The sequence below is a fragment of the Alosa alosa genome, chromosome 3 (assembly GCF_017589495.1).
Source record: "Alosa alosa isolate M-15738 ecotype Scorff River chromosome 3, AALO_Geno_1.1, whole genome shotgun sequence".
NCBI lineage: Eukaryota > Metazoa > Chordata > Actinopteri > Clupeiformes > Clupeidae > Alosa > Alosa alosa.
This window is the reverse complement of record NC_063191.1, coordinates 30,558,371-30,578,277: the sequence shown is the minus strand read 5'-3', so window position 1 is coordinate 30,578,277 and position 19,907 is coordinate 30,558,371. Positions and strand designations below refer to the sequence as shown.

The following is a 19,907-nucleotide window of genomic DNA, read 5'->3' as shown; positions in this document are numbered from 1 at the left end:
CACTAGTGTGCCGTGAGAGATCATCAGGTGTGCCGCAGAAAATTACCCAAATATCACTCACTGGTCAAAAAAAGCAACTGTTGCATCAAAGAATTTATAACCACATGCTCTCATTGATTGTATGATTGCACTATTTGTGGTATGCAGGCATTGTACAACGGGGGCCTCATATCCAGTACAGAATCATCACATATCCAGTTCATAACAACAATAAACAGAGGGCGCTTGTTTTATTGAGCAGGTCTTGCATAGAAGCCGGCCATATCTGTGTATTATTTGAAATTTTAGGCTATGGTATGTTTATTTTTTGCTAAGTCACATGGTTAGCATAGATAGCATGCTAGTTAGCATAGTTAGCATAACTACTAAAAATGATTAGCTAGGTTAGCTAAGTCACATGGTTAACATAGTTAACATGTTAACATTGTTAGCATGCTAATTAGCATAACTACTAAAAATGATTAGCTAGGTTAGCTAAGTCACGTGGTTAGCATGGATGGATAACTACTAAAAAATGATTAGCTAGGTTAGCTAAGTCACATGGTTAACATAGTTAACATGTTAACATTGTTAGCATGCTAATTAGCATAACTACTAAAAATGATTAGCTAGGTTAGCTAAGTCACATGGTTAGCATAGTTAACATGTTAACATTGCTAACATAGTTAGCATGTTTAGCAAAACTGCTAGAAAACATTAGCTAAGTAGTATGGTTAGCATGTTAGCATTGCTAGCACTGCTATAAAACATTAGCTAAGTAGCATTGTTAGCATAGTTAAATATCTTAGCATAACTGCTAGCAAACATTAGAGCCATTCCAACTTTCAGTTATCGTCAAATATCTACCTATACACAGCCATTAAACTATTTGAATATCAACATTCATTATGCCAACATTAAACACCACATATGCATCAGTAATAATGAGGTTTGGATTATTTTCTGGGCTCTTATGAGTGGTTTAACAAAAAAAAAAAACCAATAGGCGGAATTTCTTTTTTCAAATCAGAGGTCAACTTTGAAGGCCTGTACAGCCACAAAGCTACAATATTCAACTTGCTATCATACCATTTTATACTCCAGAGATATGTAGCTTTCAGAAAAATATAGTGAGAATTTGCCCCCCCAAGTGGGAGTGACACACCCCTTTTTGGGCCTGTGGCTCATGGACTATCTGTGGAGCTTACAGATAACGTTAAATTACTATAGGTTCTGTATGCTATTTAAAGCCGACCTAACGATGAGTCCCTTCATGACGGTGTGTTGCAATGCATTCTGGGTGCTGTGCTGTGATTCGACGGCTCGTCACCTGACCCACCAAACAACGATGCTTGAAATAAACGTAGAGTAAAAATAAATCGCTACCAAGGCTCCGAATAGCAACACACTTATACCGTAGCATAATGAGGGTATCTACATGTAAACCGAAGCATTGACAACTGTGTAAGTCTACAGGCAGTTTATTAAAAAGAAAAACAGTACCGTTCACGTCTCGTTCACATATACAGACGGGCGCCATCTTGGGAAAACAGAACTCTCTGGGATGTGAAGACATCGAAGAACGAACCCTTTTAGTTTGATGGACGTCCTTATCAGTCTATGGTCTAACTTATGAACGTGTCGGGTCAACGTCAACGATAAGTAAGTTAGGCTAACGTAAACGTTAGCTATTTGCTGTTGTCATATGCTTTACGTGATGGCCATTCATCACACTGTTTGGATGTTACTTACTTGGCAGTCTGAATCAGAATTACCTTAGCTCTCAGTAAGTTACAGTTTATTATAGTCATGTGATTTACATAAAGCAGTAAACAACAGTAATGTTAAACGTGTCAACAAGTTAGATTCTACCCCACAAGCCACAATAGGGAACGTTCAAGTAAGCGTTACCACATATACAAACCTATTAATGTTAGTTAACATGCTAAGCATTGAAAATGAATGCGTTAGCAGTAGCCACTGCTTTTTTTGACCTGACAACTAAGCCCTGGAAATGCGTTAAAAACGCAATCAGCCAAATTGACTCACTTCTTAAGACCCTTGGTATGGTGTTACAACGATGTGGAGTCGAAATGTAAATTGCTAGTATGGTTTTAATGTGTAAACAGACCAACCGCGATTTTGCAATGAAGTGAATGGAGTCATTTTAGGTACTACTTTCACGAGGTCTGTAGTTTTGTCAAAATTTATCTTATCTTTGAACAGACTACATGGTTATCTTCCTTAGGCTTCGTAGATGTAGTTACTACAATTTGGAGGCGAAATTCGAAGTGCAAATATGGTTTAAATGTGTAAACAAGACGCCTGATGTTTAATATGTTAATGAATGGGCACAGTATTATTGTGTACAGTAATGGGCTATCAGTAGTATCCTGAATTCTTACATTCAGGCATTCAAATGAAATGTAATTAAATAGCATATACTGTATATACTCTATCAGTGTATGATGCTTGCATGAGGGAAACATCCAAAAACAACGGCACCCATATAATTGCTGTTGTTTTGAGAAGTATTTCTCATGCAAGCATCATGCAACAATGCAAAAACAATGAAACTATTGTAGGCCTAATTATATTTTACATTAGTAAAGCAGTACTCTGATGTGCATGCTTTCACAAACTTTTGTGAACAATCTTAGCACTTTAAACATTGACTGTTTTGAAGTGCATGTATAGCAATATAGTATAAAAATAATAATAATTGTGATATCATTACAATTTGATGGGGGGTGGGAGGAGGGGGTGGGTTCATGTAAGTGGGCCCTATGACCCCAAAGTATGCCTTGACTGGGCCTCAGGTCAAAGAAGTTTGAGAAAGGCTGATGTAGACGACAAAGCAGCAAGGAGGCGTCATGTGATCATTTAAACAAGTTTTATGACAAGGTCGATGAGGGTGGGAAAAATCGTACATTTCTGTGCAAACTAGTCACATTCAGTCACATTGTCTTTTAAGAAAATGCAGTCCATTTTTCGGTTCCAGCAGCCAACAACCTCAGAACTGACCCTTCAGGCCTCTCAGGAGGTGCTGGCCTTCTAACCTAGCGACCACCATAGCAACCAGCATGATTGCCCTAGCAACCAGCATAGCAACCACGTTATTTATGCGTTTTAGCTTATTGGATGTTGCGTTAATGCAGATAACTTTTGATCCGTGTGCCCGATTTTCATAAATGAGGTACCGTCGGAATCCTTGGATGATCAAATGCCCTTTGCCCCTGATCAAACCCACTCTTGCAGTTCCTCGGAACCGCAATTCTAGTTTACAACTAACATTCCATTTAATTAAACTGCTTTATAGGCTATGCCGAAATAGTTTTCAACATTTTGAATATTAGTGTCGGGTGAATTGAAATGTTCTCAAAGTAGCCTTATGGCTGAAACCTGCTTGGGACACCCCCCCCCCCCCGTCAAGCAATATAACCATACAAACGCGCTTCCTGCACTCATTGTTTCAAAAGGAGTAATTTTGGCTGTCAGAACTGAAGAGCTGTGGACGGCACGGCACGGTATGCCCAATGAAAATAAATTAACGCAACGCAACACAACACAACACAGACCCGGCTTCTCTCGCGTCAGTCACTGACATGAACGAAACACAGAACCCGCTTCTCTCACGGCAGTCACTGACAGTAACCTAGAATAAATGCATGGGGAAAACACTTCCCCATGACAAAGACATCGTAAAACACTGAAAGTTAATATTTTGTCACTAGCAACATTCATCTGTCCTTTGTCAAATGTATTATGTTCCAAGTACCCTATGCGTAATTCTGCTTCATAAAGTTGAACAAATACATTTGCTTATTTCACAGAAAAATATAAATAGCCAGTCTACAGTGCAGAGTTGGTAAGTTATGGTAGGCCAACTTGCAGTGAACATACAAACAGGGGAAATTATTTCTCTTGCAGCTGAGTAGCCTCAGGTGCGCACGTGAGACATAAGGCCGAACATGCAAGCCAATGAATCGTGCCCTCACGACAATCAGCGCCCGTTAAACTTAAATAGGTTAACATCACTCTAAGTTCGCCTTCAAGCAAGGAAAACGATGATTTGAAGACATCTGTTTCGTTGGAAGGGCAAGGGTAGCAACAGGGCAACACAGAGACAGGCCCGATGGCAGGGCTGTTATGAGAGTATTAAAAATATGGGATATTCTACGGAAAACATTAAAACGGCAAGACAGCGGGAAAGTTAAAATAACGGATAAACGCGGAAAAAGTTGGCATGCATTGTTTTGGTCCCGTGCACAGGGATTATTTGTCATACTATTAATCACATATGATTTTTGTGAAATTGTGCAAACAGGCTAACACATTTGAAAAGGAAGGACTGGTAGCATGCAAGCTCACGGGGAAAGATTGATTTAAGAATGTTATCACAAAGTGTGTGGCTGTGGCACGGGCGGAAGACAATTGGCAGGGGAGGGTCATGTCTTTTTTAACAATTCTGTCGGAGGGTCATTGAACAATTTCTAGCAGGCAAGAGAGGGTCATGCAACTTCCAACTGAAGCACTCAAAATTCCTCCGGTGGCCCCTTCAATAAATAACGATCAGTCCCTAGATTGCTGCTGGGCTATATGTCTTGGTTCTGTTAACAACTCATTGTCAAACGCATAGCCTATCTCGCGGTTGCATCCATTACAAACAAACATGCAATGTGAACGTCTGGGATTGGGGAGAGCACTAAATGCTCTACTGAATAAGTCAAACCTTTAAATGAAAAACACTCTTTAATAATCCAAAAAAATAAACCGCTAATGAAGTAAACTTGTGACCATAAAAAATCGTTTATCGCTTGTAACTCTGTGATACCAGGACGTAACAGGAAGGCATTTGGCTGAGTAACGGAGGTTAATATGCTCCATGTTTTGTCCAAATGATGACTGTCTATCATCGTTGCACTCGGAGAAAACCGGAATGTTTCATTCGTCCCCGTTTCAATCGTCCCGGTTGTAGGCTACCTACTCAAAAACATAGATAGAACCTTATTATTCTAAGGTAGCTAAATAGCGTGCTCAGCATGATTTATGCCCAATTAATTCCCCCTGTTAAAGTGTTCGCCTTTGTAGTTTGGTTTCGTGATGATAAACGGCTTATGGCCAAATATGTGAAAACGTTAAAATATAGTAGGCGATAAACCCGGAAAAAGTTGACAGTGATTTTTTCATAATCACTTTGGAGGGTCATAGAAAAATATATTGCTGGCGAGGGAGGGTCACATCTTTTTGGACTAATGCTCCCAAAACTCCTCCGGTAGCACCTTAAATAAATAACGAACAGTCCCTAATGAAGTAAACTTGTGACCATCAAAAATCGTTTATCGCCTGTAACTCCGTGGTAACAGGAAGGCATTTGGCTGAGCAAAGGAGGTTAATACTCTATATTTTGTCCAAATGATGTCTGTCTATCATCGTTGCACTCGGAGAAAACCGGAATGTTTAATTTGTCCTGTGTTTCTTCTACCGCTGCAAACGGGATTCACTCGCAGTTAACCAAAATATTTCTTTATTAGGGCAGGGCAGGCATATTTCTGGCTATTAAATTATTTCTAAACCAGTCTGCTAAAGTCTGTAGTAAAGTCTGTGTAGGGTTTTGCAGGTTCCATTTCTTTTTACGAGACACCCTGCTCACAAGAGACATCTGCCGGTTGTTTGGGTTGTTGCAGTGTCACTGGAAAAATACAAATTAAAGTCGCGCGGACCGCGAGGGAAGCTGGCCAAATCGAAGCAATGCCCACTGTATATTGACAGAATAGTAACATATTAAGGCAATACATTAGAAAGGCTATGTTTCTATTTTGATACATACTATATATATCAAAAAGCTTAGATCAAGACCAACTAGTTGCTTATTAAGGATTTAACAAGAATAAATCACCTAGAGTGAGAATAAGAAATTGTTGAATAAAGAACTAATAAATGTGTAATGCCACTTAATGCAGATCTCATGCAGATCATGTTGCCACTGCGCTTTTCACATGTTGACTGAGGTAAGCATCAGCAACAGCTATATAATAAGGCTACAGGATGAAAACAAGCTAGCGAGCCATATTTAACACTTTGAGTGTCAAAAACGCAATATTGCGGTTTTTTGTTCCCATGCGTTGAGTGCCAAAAACACAATATTGCGTTTTTAGCTTTTTTTTTTAAAATTACGAAAATAGACACTCTAACACACCTTATGTGCAATTTTGGGAACTCTATGATGAATAAAATTGAAATAGATGACCATCGAAAACTCATGAAAATGCACAATCTGGACATTTTATCTGGACATTTTATCATAACTCGGCTTTTGATTGTTGCCGCTTTGGGTTGAATCAGTGACGCATGCACATCAGGTCAAAACCAGGCCATTTTCGTGGCTTTATCACTAGGTAGCAGTCCCACTAGGTCTCGCTAGGTCACTTTCCAGAAACTTTATAGGCAACACTTCATATTTCATGAAACACGCTATATCCATTTATAGAAAGAAAACAGGGATTTTGATGAAAACTAGCCACTGTTTAGCTTGGGATTTCTCAGGAACAGAGCCATGTAGAAATAAACGGTTTGTACCATAGACTGTATATATAGAACTGGACAGTGTGGCTGCATTCTGCAGTGTTCTATGGAATTGAAGCCGCCGAGGCGACGCCATCTTGGAAAATTTGGAGCCAATTTGAAGTCGCGGCTGGCGCAGCAAAAAGTTGAAGCATGTGCAGTGAAGAGGAGTCGCGGTCAGGCACGCCCACTCAGTTGCCACTCAGCGAGTTAAACACGCCCCTTGTCAAGTGAAACCCGCCCCCTTCTCCTTTCCAAAACGCAGGTCGACTCGGCGCCGAAGGCTAGCTGGCTGGATGAATTTTGTGGCTGTGAGTTAGCTAAACAGTACAAACAACAATCGGTTTGTTCTTGTCTGGTAAGTGTTGCGTATCAAATGAAACGTTTTTTTTTGTCTGTTGGTGTTCTTAAATACGTCTAAGAGAGCTTATTATGTTGATTATAGACTGTGACAATTTAGTATGGTGAATACTAATGAGCTAACAACAGAAATACGGACAGCAAATTACATGCTAAAGTTAGCAGCTACATTAACGTTACCGTTAACGGGAGGCTAAATTAGTCGTTGAAGTGAAGATTAGCACACAGCTCCCTTAACAGTCGATGCATGATATACTTGGTTTTATTAGTTGTTGCTGTTTTCAAATATCTCAATGTATGCCATCTCAACATGGAGTAACCATTGACTGTACATGGGGATTAATAACACTAGACAGTCAGTACAGTATATGATGTGATAAAACAACGGTATGATGTGATAAAGCAACGCAAGCTAACGTTAACGTAATGTGAAGCATGGACCTCATCAACCTCATGTTAATGTAACTACTAGCCAGTTTGCGAACGTTGCATTTTTTCTAACGTTAACGACAGACACCTCTGTTAGAGCTACTTCTGTGATGGTAGGTCGGTAGCATAGAATGTAAAAAATAGATCGGTAGGTCGGTAGTTGTAGACCGCATAAGTGAAGGATCGAGAAATGAAACGCCTGCATTAAACACTACGCAAAGAACCAGTTACTTCCCAGGGATATCGGTGAACATTTGAGAAAGACCTCAGTTTGTCATCTAACGTCCATGATCAGTCATACTGATAACGTTATTTTTCAAGCTGATGCAAGTTAATAACATTCACACCGCATATTTAAATGTGTAGTTAACATTAGGTCGGCTGTGAAGTTTGTTGCACACATATATTTAATTAATTGGTATTACTAGTGGTGTTGAGTGGCTGATTAGATGCTTTGTAATGTTGTAAAATTGTCTGACTAACTTTATTGTAACTTTCCTTTTTGCAGGTAAGATATGGGTGATGGCTGAATGTACTGGAGGTGGTCTCCATGGTCTACATCAGTCTGCAAGCAAGGGAATGCCTACGTGAAGTGGTTTGGCTGGGGTGGTCTGAGGTGGCATGTCCTCCCCCTTTCTCCAAGTCCCCTGACATCCATCACCCACCGTCACTGGATCAACCTGAAGCCCCTTATACATGGGACATGGCACAGCACCACTACGTTCTGAAAACACATGACTTTCAATAACTTTCGTGGCACCAAGAAAGGTCTGCCGCTGCTATGAACTTTCTGTTAATGTGACATCATTCATACTTGAGGCTGTACACATCCCTTTGTTACTATTTTCTTTATTGATGTCACCCAAACTTCAACTTTCTGTATGCCCCTGAACTCACACAAATTGTAAATTGCAATGCGCCATTTAACCAGTGGTGTAGTCTAGTTCGTTAGTTGTAGTGGTGGGTATACTGTGAGCAACCCCAAATGTTATTAAATACGTATCCTTGCCCATTTTAAATGGGTATACTGAGATGATGATGCTTTTTAAATGGGTTTACTGTGTAGTGCTGTGTAGACTATACCATACCACGGTCATTTAACTGCCTTGGTAAGTCAGAGGCCATTGCTTAGTATTTTAACTGTAGCCTACACAAAGATGTAGACGTTACAAGAATATTAATATCAGAATAATTATTGGTTGATACCAAATCAATATTGAATGTTTTTTTTTTATTTCTTTTGTGTGTGATATCATTCAGAATGCTGCAACATGACTGGTCTTCAGCCAAAGAGGACACATCGTAACTCCTCTCCTAGTTACTCTCCATTGGCTCCCTACAGTAGCCAGAATTAAATTTAAATCTCTCACTTTGGCCCATAGAACACTGACTGGATCTGTTCCTTGTTATTTTAATTCAATGATCAAGATATACCGGTACATCCCCAACCGCCCACTGCGGTCTTCTGATGAGCGTCTGTTGTGTCGACCAGTCTTAAACGCTAGGTCAAATTCAAGACTCTCTTCATCAGTTGTTCAATGTTGGAATGAGTTGTCCAGTGCTCTTCATTCTTGTGATAGTTTTTGGTCTTTTAAGCACTTCTTATACATTATGGTTTGTATGCAGTAGTACTGTTTTATTTTCATTATAGGTTGTTGATTAGTTTGACATTGTTTATTATTGATATTCTCCTTAATGTAGTCTTACCATGTTTTTGTTATTATATTATTGATTGAATGGACATTATTATTTAGTATTGCTTTCCCCCCTCATTTTCATTGTTTATTTCATTAGGCTATTGATTGATCCCCGCTTTAAGTATTATATTGTTTTGTATTTGTTAAGGGTAACCATAACCATCATCATCATAATGTGGTAGTTTCTTATGCACTTGAAACAAAGAATAAAAATGTTTCTTTAAACGTAGTACCACTTTAAACACATCACACACTGAACAGCTAATTAGCTTCCTGATCATGTGTAAAATGTTTACAGAGTATCCTGATGTAGTAGGTCCATGTTCTCATATTTTTACAGCTGACATGAAGGCTGCAGTATTACATTTTTGATTTATAATGGAGCACCCTCTCTGGTGAAAGACTAGCAAGCCTGTGATAGGCATACAATTACAGACATATTGAGAGAGCCTATCAATGAGTTGTCACAGTTTTCAATTTAGACATATTATTTTAAAATGATGTACGTCTACAGGAGGATTTACACATCACTGGCAAGACCTGATCAAATCATACCAATGCAAAATGCTTCTCCAGCAGTGCAATCGCAAGTAACAACGATGCCTTAACGCATTTTCAGATACCGCTGTTCTAAGCATACTAAGCAAATTGGCCATTTGTAACTTTGAATCCCTCCTCACGTTAAGCTATGGTCCAATAATGTGTTCACTAAAACGAGTGACGTTATTTGTCGGGCTGATTCATAAATAGGCATACCGAGGTTGTCGACCTAGCAGGCTAGGTGGCGTTTATTGCCATTCGCAAAACTAAGCAAGAGTTAACGTTAATTAAACTTAACATTGCCTTCTCCAGTGACAAAGTGTATTCAAATGAAGTTGCAACGATGATGGCGGCAATCACTGGTTACGTTAAACCATTTGAAACAAGTAGGACTGCAAATGATGGTGAATATGGCTAATGTCACTTGGGATCAATATCAGAGCCCTTTTACTTTACCTATCAACTGGCTAATGCTAGCATGATGTAGCATGCTATGAGCTAATATACTTAGCATCAACTTAGTTCTTTCTACGAAAGAACAGCACATATCTTTTTTCACAAAGAATCTGTCACAACTAACAACGATGTCTCTTACAAACAACTACACAATGTATGACTATCAATTTTGTATTTAGTCAGACTGTGATAAGATATAGCCTAATGATAATAACAGCAACACTTATTTTGGTTAGATTATGTGTCGAAATCAGGAGTCGTTAAAATAAGTGAGCGATGACGTGGTAGTGTCTGCAGCCTAGACGGTAAAACATAATGGACAAAGCGTCGTGTCTGCAGCCAGCCAGCTGTCAATCATAGGTGTAAACACGCCCTTTTTAGATTTGTTAATATAACATTAAAAAAAATCATTTCAGCGAGAAAAGAAAAATTGTGTGTATTGAAGCATCTTGAAAACTATTTTTTCGAATAAAAAGTTGTTGATACAAAAATAGTTTTAGGTGAGAAAAGTGACACGGAAAGTTGGCTACTTGGCCATTGAAATACATGGGGATGGGCGGAGTTACACATTGTACTGCAGCCAGCCACCAGGGGGCTCTGGACTAACGCTCGCATCACTCTTAACAGACGGCACACTGTCCAGTTCTATATATACAGTCTATGGTTTGTACCCACTGAGAGCTTAAAGTCTCACCTTTTAAACGAGCCATAGTATGTGTCCATAGCAATAACATAGAATACGCTGTGGCTCTACAAAAATCATCAACAATGATCTAGATTGCTGGCACTCTGGGCCAAAGCTTCCAAAAACAGTGTGGCATTCAAAGTGTTAAAGGAGAAAGAAATGTGCTGATGTTTGCTTCAAATGTCACTTGAAGTTGTCTTAAACACCAAGGTCAAGCATTTGACAGGGACTCAAGATAAAAAAATAAACAAAACATCTAAAAAAAAAAAAAAACATTTGACAGATATCCCATTTTACATAATATAGGGTATTAAATTATACTTTACTGCAGAATTCTAACAGGCAGTCAACTGCTGCTTTGGGGTATAGAATATTAATATTTATGTAGTATAGTCTCAAACAGTTAACTGGTTATTTGACTATCCATGCACAACCCTAGATTTTCGTGAGTATTATTTAGAACCTTAAACCTCGTTAGAGGCCTACATTACCCATGCGGCACTGAGTGCACTGCAAGCAGCGGTCCATGCCATTTGGGTGTTCAGTGTAGGAGCGCCCAGGTTCACAGGGGGAGCAGGTTCCCTGCTGGAGATCCTGAGTGCAGGGTTTCCTTACAAAGGTCCCTGTGGGGCAGAAGACACAATCCGGTTACATTATACATAAATTCCAATGTAAAAAGCAAGGCCAGCGTGCCGACATGCACTTATGGAAAAATTAAGCCAAAATTGATCGGCCATGTTGGGAAAATTGGATCCAGTCTGGGGTGCGTTTCCCAAAAGCATAGTTAGCAACTTACATGGTTGAAACTATGTCAGTACGACACAACTGTTTCCCAAAACAATAGTTTGAACTTGCATAGTTCAATGCATCGTTAAGCTACACAAGTGTTTCCCAAAACCACAGTTCCAACGAACATTCACGTACACTGTTGTAAAGTTAGTTAGTTCGAAGTACACCTCTCGACCTGTAGTAAGGAGCATAGTTCCCGGGACCTTTATGTCAAAGACGTAACTGACGCCAGTTATTTGTGTGTTAATCATTATAAATGGATTTAGGATCCTTCTAAACACCATACATGCATAAAATGCCTTAGGCAGAAAATATATGATTTATGCACGCAAGTCAATGTCACACACAGCAGATAATAATACAAGGTGTGCACTTTTGATCAGTCAGTTGAGAATATGTAGCCTTTCATTTTAACATTGTCATGGAGTGGGGGGATAATATGATCTGCACAATAGATAGTCTTATAGGTAAACAATGGTGAGAATATTGTAGTCAAAATCTCAACCCAGATTCAAACTCTTGGACATGTAACTCAATTGCTGCACACCGCAGGCTATCATCAGTCGGCCTTAACACACTGCGCCACAGGGCTGACGGCGTAAATGAGTGAATAGGGGGTAAGTAACAAGTAACTGTTTCACCAGCACATTTAAATGACACGTGTAAAAGTTAATTCAAAGCAGTCGTTAATTTACAAGGTCAGCCTATATGAACCAATGAATTAACTTGATGACCCTGAATAAAGAAAAACAGATGATTTATGGAATAAATTAAGGTAGTCCATCATTAAGTATCATTAATTTGCAGATGTGCCAGTCCAAAGAATTAAACACCCCTAATCAAATCAATAGTATGGTGCTGACTGCATTGTCAGTAAGGGCAATTTGCATGTGTACTGGGAAGCATATCTGCAACTGAGTGGGCTTTGCTCAAATCCCTAGTCCCCATCTCCCTCCCACCCCTCCCTCTTCAATGCCGATAACACTAGGCCTAGATGATTATACTCACCTGCTGCACAATTGAGACAGCACAAGCCTGCTGCAGGGTACTGCTGGTCCTCCAGACATTTATTCTGTTTCACTGTAAGGTTTTGAGACAACTCACGGCTGCCACTGGCGATGACAAGAATAGATAGGAACAGGACAACAGGACAGGCCTAATGAGAGAGGGAGGATGGACTTATTTTAGATTGCAGAAAATAAACACTGATAGATTCAGATCTGCTCAAAAAGTGGTGTCCTATAACAAACAACAGCAATATCATGTTCGCACATACACAGTAAACCACCCTTGACACTCACATACAAGCAAGTTTTACACACAAGTGCACACAAACACACGCGCACACACACACACAAACACAATGAGGCAGTCACAGTTCTCATGAGCAACCTTATGTGAGCAATCTGGGACTTAATTTGAAACATCTGATGTGAAAACCAGATGAGGAGCATAACAGGACAGGGGTTTACAGAAAAAGACAATGGTGTTAAGATGAGAGAGCAAGTAAGTAAATATTCCGAGAGAGAAGCACACAACCCCCTATAAAGCAAAGAAATGTCATCCCTCCTTAGTTTCGCTTGTCAAGTCAAGTCAAGTCAAATTTATTTATATAGCACATTTCAAAGCAATAGCATTGCACCAAAGTGCTTTACATAAAATAATAATAATAATAATAATAATAAATAAAATAAAAAAAATAATAATAAAAATAATAACAATAATACATATACATACATATAAACATATAAAAAAAAAGGGAGTGGTGAGGGAGTCGGGGAGTGTTAAAAGCTAGGGAGAAGAGGTAGGTCTTTAGGTTGGATTTAAAACTACTAATAGTGGGGCAGGATTTCACAACATCAGGAAGGCTATTCCAAAGCTAGGGAGCATAGACATAGAAAGCTCTGTCACCTTTGGATTTAAGAGAGGCAGAAGGAACACAAAGAAGACACTGGGAAGATGATCGGAGAGGTCTAGGAGGACAGTAAGGAATTAAAAGATCACATACATACTGAGGTGCTAAACCATGTAAAGCTTTGAAAACAAAAAGAAGAATTTTAAAATGAATTCTTTGTTCCACAGGAAGCCAGTGCAGTTTAGCCAACACAGGTGAAATGTGGTCACGTTTCTTAGATCCAGTCAGTAATCTGGCTGCAGCATTTTGGACCAGCTGGAGTCTGTTTAGAGTAGATTTAGTTACACCTACATACAGTGAGTTGCAATAATCAAGCCTAGAGGAAATAAAGGCATGTATAAGGATTTATAAATCACTGTAGGAGAGAGAAGACTTGAGCTTTGCTATTGTCCTAAGTTGGTAAAAACTTCCCTTGACAACGCTGTTGACTTGCTTATTAAAAGTCAGAGAAGAGTCTAGGAAAACACCTAGTTTCTTGACCACACTGTGATGGTTAACAGACAGAGGGCCAAGAGCCTTGCATTGTTGACAGCAGGCTTGGAATTTCACCATTCTGGGGGCAAGGCCACTTGGCCTTCAGTTGGGCATATTTGGTGGGGGGCACAAAGGCCACATGTCAGGGCACCAAGGCCAAAGTTAACTATACAGTAGTAGGCTATAAAAATGATCAAAGTTGTATTTAGCCTATTCACTGCAGTAGACCTGCATCACTGTATGAAAAATTACAGAAACATCACATAACAGAACTGTAAATCATCTGATCATCTAATATTTACAGATATCTAGGCTATATATAACATTTATTTTATATTTGGCCTGTTATTAAATCATGTATTGAACAATTTAAGCACAGCTTAGCTTTAAGAAACTCAATTAGCCTAGATGCATGCTTAGCATTTTGTGATCATTAAGGCTACTCTCACAAACTCTTAGTCAGCTGTCCTCTGATTTACCAATATCTAGGCGATATTTGTAACATTTATTTTGTATTTGGCCCGTTATGAAATCATGTGGAACAATTTAAACACATTGTAAAACTTAAAGCCCAAATTTGGAGACATCCATGTATGTCGAACTTTACTGCAAATTCAAAACTGGATTACTCTGGAACGGCTAACTGTACAGGGGACCGCTTTACACCTTTGTGTCCGGTAAGGTCTCCTGTTTATTCTGATATATGGTTTGTCATGTGTTAAAAGAAGGGTTCGTAAAGTATTCCACCGAGATGAATGGGTAGGGAGATCATGGGACGCAACCTTCAGTAGAATGTATGATTAAATTGATTATATTATTTACTTTTCTCGCGAACCGTTCAACACAGCAATTATCAGCTAACATCGTTTAAAAGCTGAGAAAAAGCTCTTTCATGTGATACTTGTGATGTCTGTGTGATGAATAGGCTACTTCGCGAGTAGTTCAACTGAGAATGGGTGAATTTGGACACACTTTCTTTCTTGCGCTGTCACTTTCTCCACTGCATAAAAGACTAAGTAAATTTTATTTAGCACAGGCTAAATAAAAATCGCTATTAGTAGGACGCAAAGCAGAATATTGAAAGAAGGGGGCACCAAGGCCACCGTGGCCTGTAAACCTCTGATTTTCAAAGGGGCCTTACGGCCAACGCAAGGGGCTACGACGGCCGTGAAATTCCTACCCTGGTTGACAGAATGTGGTGGTCCAAAAATGATTACTTCTGTTTTGCTGTCATTTAGCTGTAAAAAGTTGTTAGCCATCCAATTCTTAATGTCATTAAGACAAAGAAAAAGGTTTGTCAATGAGCAGGAATTTTCAGGGGCCACCGGTATATAAAATTGGGTATCATCTGCGTAGCAGTGGTAACGAATATTGTATTGATTGAAAATGGAGCCCAGGGGAAGTATGTATAAAGAAAATAATAGAGGCCCTAAGATAGAACCCTGGGGGACACCACACTTAATGGGAGCAGATGACGACAAAGCATTGCCTAAATGCACTGAAAAAGATCTATCAGTTAAGTAAGATCTGAACCAATTTAATACAGTGCCTTGCAGACCAACTTCAACATCCAGGATCTTGTGGTCAATGGTGTCAAAAGCAGCACTAAGATCTAACAGGACCAATAGGGCACAAGAGCCAGAGTCAACAGAGAGCAATAGATCATTATGGACCTTAACCCATTTACTCCTAAAATGCCTGCTAAAAACGCCTATAGAATCCTATGGCATTCTAGACTAAATAACCTTATTTCCTGAGGGTTTTCTGAAAACATACTAAAAATTGTCAACATCTACCAAAATTTAATATCTAAGCCTCTGTAGCAATTAGAAACATGAAATAAAAAGCATGCTGCGCTACGCAGCATCCAGCGGGAGGGTCAATGTTGCGCTACGCAGCATCCAGCGGGAGGGTCAATGTTGTGTCATGCAGCATCCAGCGCGAATGGGTTAAGTAGGGCAGACTCTGTACTATGAAGTGGTCTAAAACCAGATTAAAACTTGTCAAGGATATTAGAAATAGGAAGAGACTTGTGACAGAACAACTTTTTTCTAAGATCTTAGAGAGAAAGGGCAGTTTAGAAATGGGCCTATAATTTTTCAAATCAATGGGATCAAGGGAAGGTTTTTTCAGGAGAGGTTGCACAATAGCGTGTTTAAAGCCAGATGGTACTACTCCATTAGCCAGGGAGCTATTAGTGATGCTCAAGATAAAAGGGCAAATAGCCACAAAAGCTTCTTTGAAAAGGTGAGATGGAAGAATATAAGAGTGGCAAGAAGAGGGCTTCATATGAGACACCACGTCTGACAACTGTGAGGAAGAGACTGGTTGGAATTGTTGGAGGCGGCAAACTACAGACTGATACAAAGCAGGATCAGAAATTGACTTTTGGTCTGTGAGCATTTTTGTGAATAAGCTCAGCATAGAAAGCTGCCTTTGCTGCTTTGACAGTGATTTAATAAGCCTTAAGAGAATCTCTAAATATATCATAGGAGACCTGTAGTTTATCTTTTTTCCATTTTCGCTCTGCTTTCCTACAAGCCTTTCTGAGCGAACAGGTAGTGGAATTTAGCCAAGGAGTAGTTGACCTATTGGATTTACACCGCTTTTGTTTTAAAGGAGATACAGAATCAAGAGTGGCAAGATGTATTAAAAAGAGTAAGTAGATCATCAGTGTCTGTGCAGGTGGAAAGAGAATCTAAGACAGCAGGTGAAAGAGAGCATAAAAGTATCTTTATCTTAAGTTTCTTTTTTAGCATTTGCCACTTTCACTTTCACACATTTGCCACTTTGAAATTCATTGTGGATGGAGTCCTGACTCCACTTATCAAGATTGGTTTTGATACTTGAAAGTGTTGCTAAATCAAGTGCCCCCAGTGGATAAATGACACCACGTTTATTGTGCGTCCTCCGGATTAGGTCGAGTCCACGTACCAAGTTTGGCTTCGATAAGTGAAAGTGTTGCTAATTATAGTGCCCCTCGTGGTCAAAGAACACATTTATTGTGCGTCCTGAGGATCAGGTCCCGAGTCCATACACCAAGTTTGGTTTATATACATGAAAGCGTTGCTAAGATATGAGCCTATTTCCTGTGATTATAATGCCCCCATAGTGGTCAAAGGTCACCAAATGTAGGTCCTCAGGATTGGGTCCTGAGTCCATGTACAATGTTTGGTTTCGATATGTGAAAGCGCTGCTGAGCAGTGATGGGCAAGCTTTTTAGAAAATGTAGTGAGCTAAGCTACCAGTTACTCAATATGAAATGAAACATAACTACACAAAAGCTTTGTCTAGACAAAATATAGCTAGCTAAGTTACATACATTTCATAAAAGTAGTTTAATACATCAGAAGCTACTTACAAAAAATTAACATGAACAAACAAAGTAAACCAGCTTCATGCCAAGTCAGTGCTATTTGAATGACTTAGCCAATATAACTCAGTCAAACAGACTCAGTCAAACAAACAGATACAGTAACTTAGTCACCTTTATTTACACATGTAGGCAATAATAACCCTTGATTGTTACTCTCACATCTCCAAAATCAAAATTGGGGAGCAACTGAGAGAGTGTACATATGGCCCATAGGCATGCTTAATTTGGGCATTTCTTAAGTTTGCAGGATAAATTGCAAGCTAACTTCTCCTTAACTATATTTGAAGTACAATAGCAAAGGAATACACTGTGTAACTGTGCATGAATGTTTGGATCTTCATTTGGTGGATTTTTGCCTATAAAAGCTTCACCTTCTCTTGATTAACTCAGTTTAATTCCACTTGGCTGAAATTGTGGTGCTATATTTAGAAGTACAATTTTTACATTACATTTGGCTGACACATTTTTAACAATTATGCTACCCAGTCAGTTTATCTTTACCATGTGCAAGTTAAAACCAATACAAAAAAAATTGACAGCCTATTATATAACCACGCAGTAGAAACCATACTCTACCACCAACATCTTTACAAGCACAATTTTGTTGCTTCAGCTCTGCCATGAAAAATGTTTCCTAAACAATGTAGTGCAATAAAGGACCAATGCCCATCTCCTCTCAGATTTAGTTGGACAAATGTGTCATGTTTGTCAGATCCATTGAATAGAACTGAACTTGCATGGGCGGCAAGAAAGAAGCTCTACTGTGAGCTCCACAATTGCTCTGGAAAATGTAGCTTCTGTAAAAGCTACTGCACTACATGGTCAAAAAAACAGCTAAGCTATTGAAAAGCTATCTGCTTCAGAAAATAGCTACGCTACCACCGACCTACTGAGAAATGTTGTTAAGCTAGTAGCTTCATTACAAGTACTAAGTACTCCTCCAAATTGGGTCCTGAGTCCACGTACTGAGTTTGGTTTTGATACATGAAAGCCTTGCTGAGATATCAGTTCACTTCCTGTTTGGCAGCTTCACCATTGATTTAGATCGGCTGTGACGGGCAAACACTTTCAAAAATCAATACGCAAAAGCAGAACTTTTGTGAGGCTTAGTCTAAAGATCATCTGTGCCAAGTTTCATGAAAATCGACAAAATGTGTGACTTGTGAACATTTTGTTTTGCTTTTGATAAAATCCAATATGGCGGAAGGTCCACCATGGCATCGTTGGGTTCATTGAGATCGCCGTCATTCACGGATTCCAACGATACCTCGATGTTCAAAATTGGACAGTTCAAAAGTTAAGTGCATGGATGCAACGGCAACTTTGACCCATTGGTGTCGATGGGGTGGCTGAGGTGCAGACATGAAACTTTGTGAAAAGGATCATAGGACAGTACCTAAACAATGTGGTAAATTCCACAACTTTTTACCAGGCGGTTCTATGGGCTGCCATAGACTCCCAATGCAGAAAAAAAGTATAAAATTATGATAGGAAAAGGTAGAAACGGAATAGGCTTCTCAGCTTCGCTGCTTGGCCCCAAAATATAGCTGCAAGCAGCTGCCATGGCAACAACAGACACGTGGCTGTTAGCAGTCACACCAAATTTGATGTCACGCAACCAAAGATTGGCTGAGATATAAGGTAATTTCCTGTTTGGCGGCTTCACTACTGATTTTGATTGGCTGTCACGGATGAGCGCTTTTGCATCTGGCTTCCAAAAGCAATGACTTAAGTTACATTTCCAAGGCTTAGTCTGAAAGTGTACCAAGTTTGTGATAAATGGACAAAATCTGTGACCTATGTAAATGTTTTTCTGTTTCATCAATCTAAGATGGAGGCCGGGTCAATTATGTTGATAAAACAGTTGTCGTGTGTCCCCCTGTAAACAATGCTTTTGTTGTGGAGGTGAGGGATTACAACAGGCAAAAACTATCTCCAAAGAGCTATATCTACTGACAAGGTAATGTTTCACGATTCTCACGAGATTTGGCGGGGCGCCGCTCTTGAAAGTTGCATGGCTGGTTTTCTCGGTAGGGACTCTCTACGTCTATGCTGTATAGCTATGCTAGATGAACGATTTGCCTGTTACAAATTTGTTTACCATCAAATTGGCTTCGTAAAGGTGAAAATCTTGCATAGTGTTATTCAAAGTCCAAAGTAGCCTGGGCTATAAGTGTCAGTTTATTGCACATCATTTTGAGTAGCTACTGCATACCCGTGTTTATTGCCGTGTTGTTGCAAAATCCACGGAATCATTTTATGCAAGCAAACTGCATACAGGGAATCTTTATTGTTTACGTCAGACATGATAATCATCCAAACATCTTGATCTGTGCTGTGCTCTGATTCAGTGCTACCAAAGCTCCGCTTATCCCTTTGTGTCTCTGGTCCTGTGCTGTGCTGTGTGAGAGGCGAAGTGGCTACAGTAGAGCGGAGAAACCCAACGTGTGCTTCTTATGCCAATATATTTAACAATATCTTTTACATTTCTTATCCAAGCAGCATCAAACTTGACACTGCACTTATTCGTGCCCGTAGCAAGACACCTGCCAAGTTTCAAATCAGGGCCAACGGTTCGACAGATATGCGGCACACACACACACACAGACAGACAGACTGACATTCCTGCAATTTATAGATAGA

At 39.5% G+C, this 19,907-nt stretch overlaps 1 protein-coding gene across 3 annotated transcripts in view; it reads right to left on the bottom strand.

Moving 5' to 3' along the window:
• Positions 1–19,907, bottom strand: part of tnfrsfa (tumor necrosis factor receptor superfamily, member a) — a 71,917-nt gene that overhangs the window by 26,801 nt on the left and 25,209 nt on the right. For all 3 annotated transcript variants that reach the window (XM_048238627.1, XM_048238625.1, XM_048238628.1), the window contains exons 2-3: positions 12,508–12,655; positions 11,202–11,333 (exon numbers count right to left, since the gene is read on the bottom strand). In XM_048238627.1, coding sequence (XP_048094584.1) covers positions 11,202–11,333; positions 12,508–12,655 — 280 coding nt within the window. The remainder of the gene's footprint in view (positions 1–11,201; positions 11,334–12,507; positions 12,656–19,907) is intronic.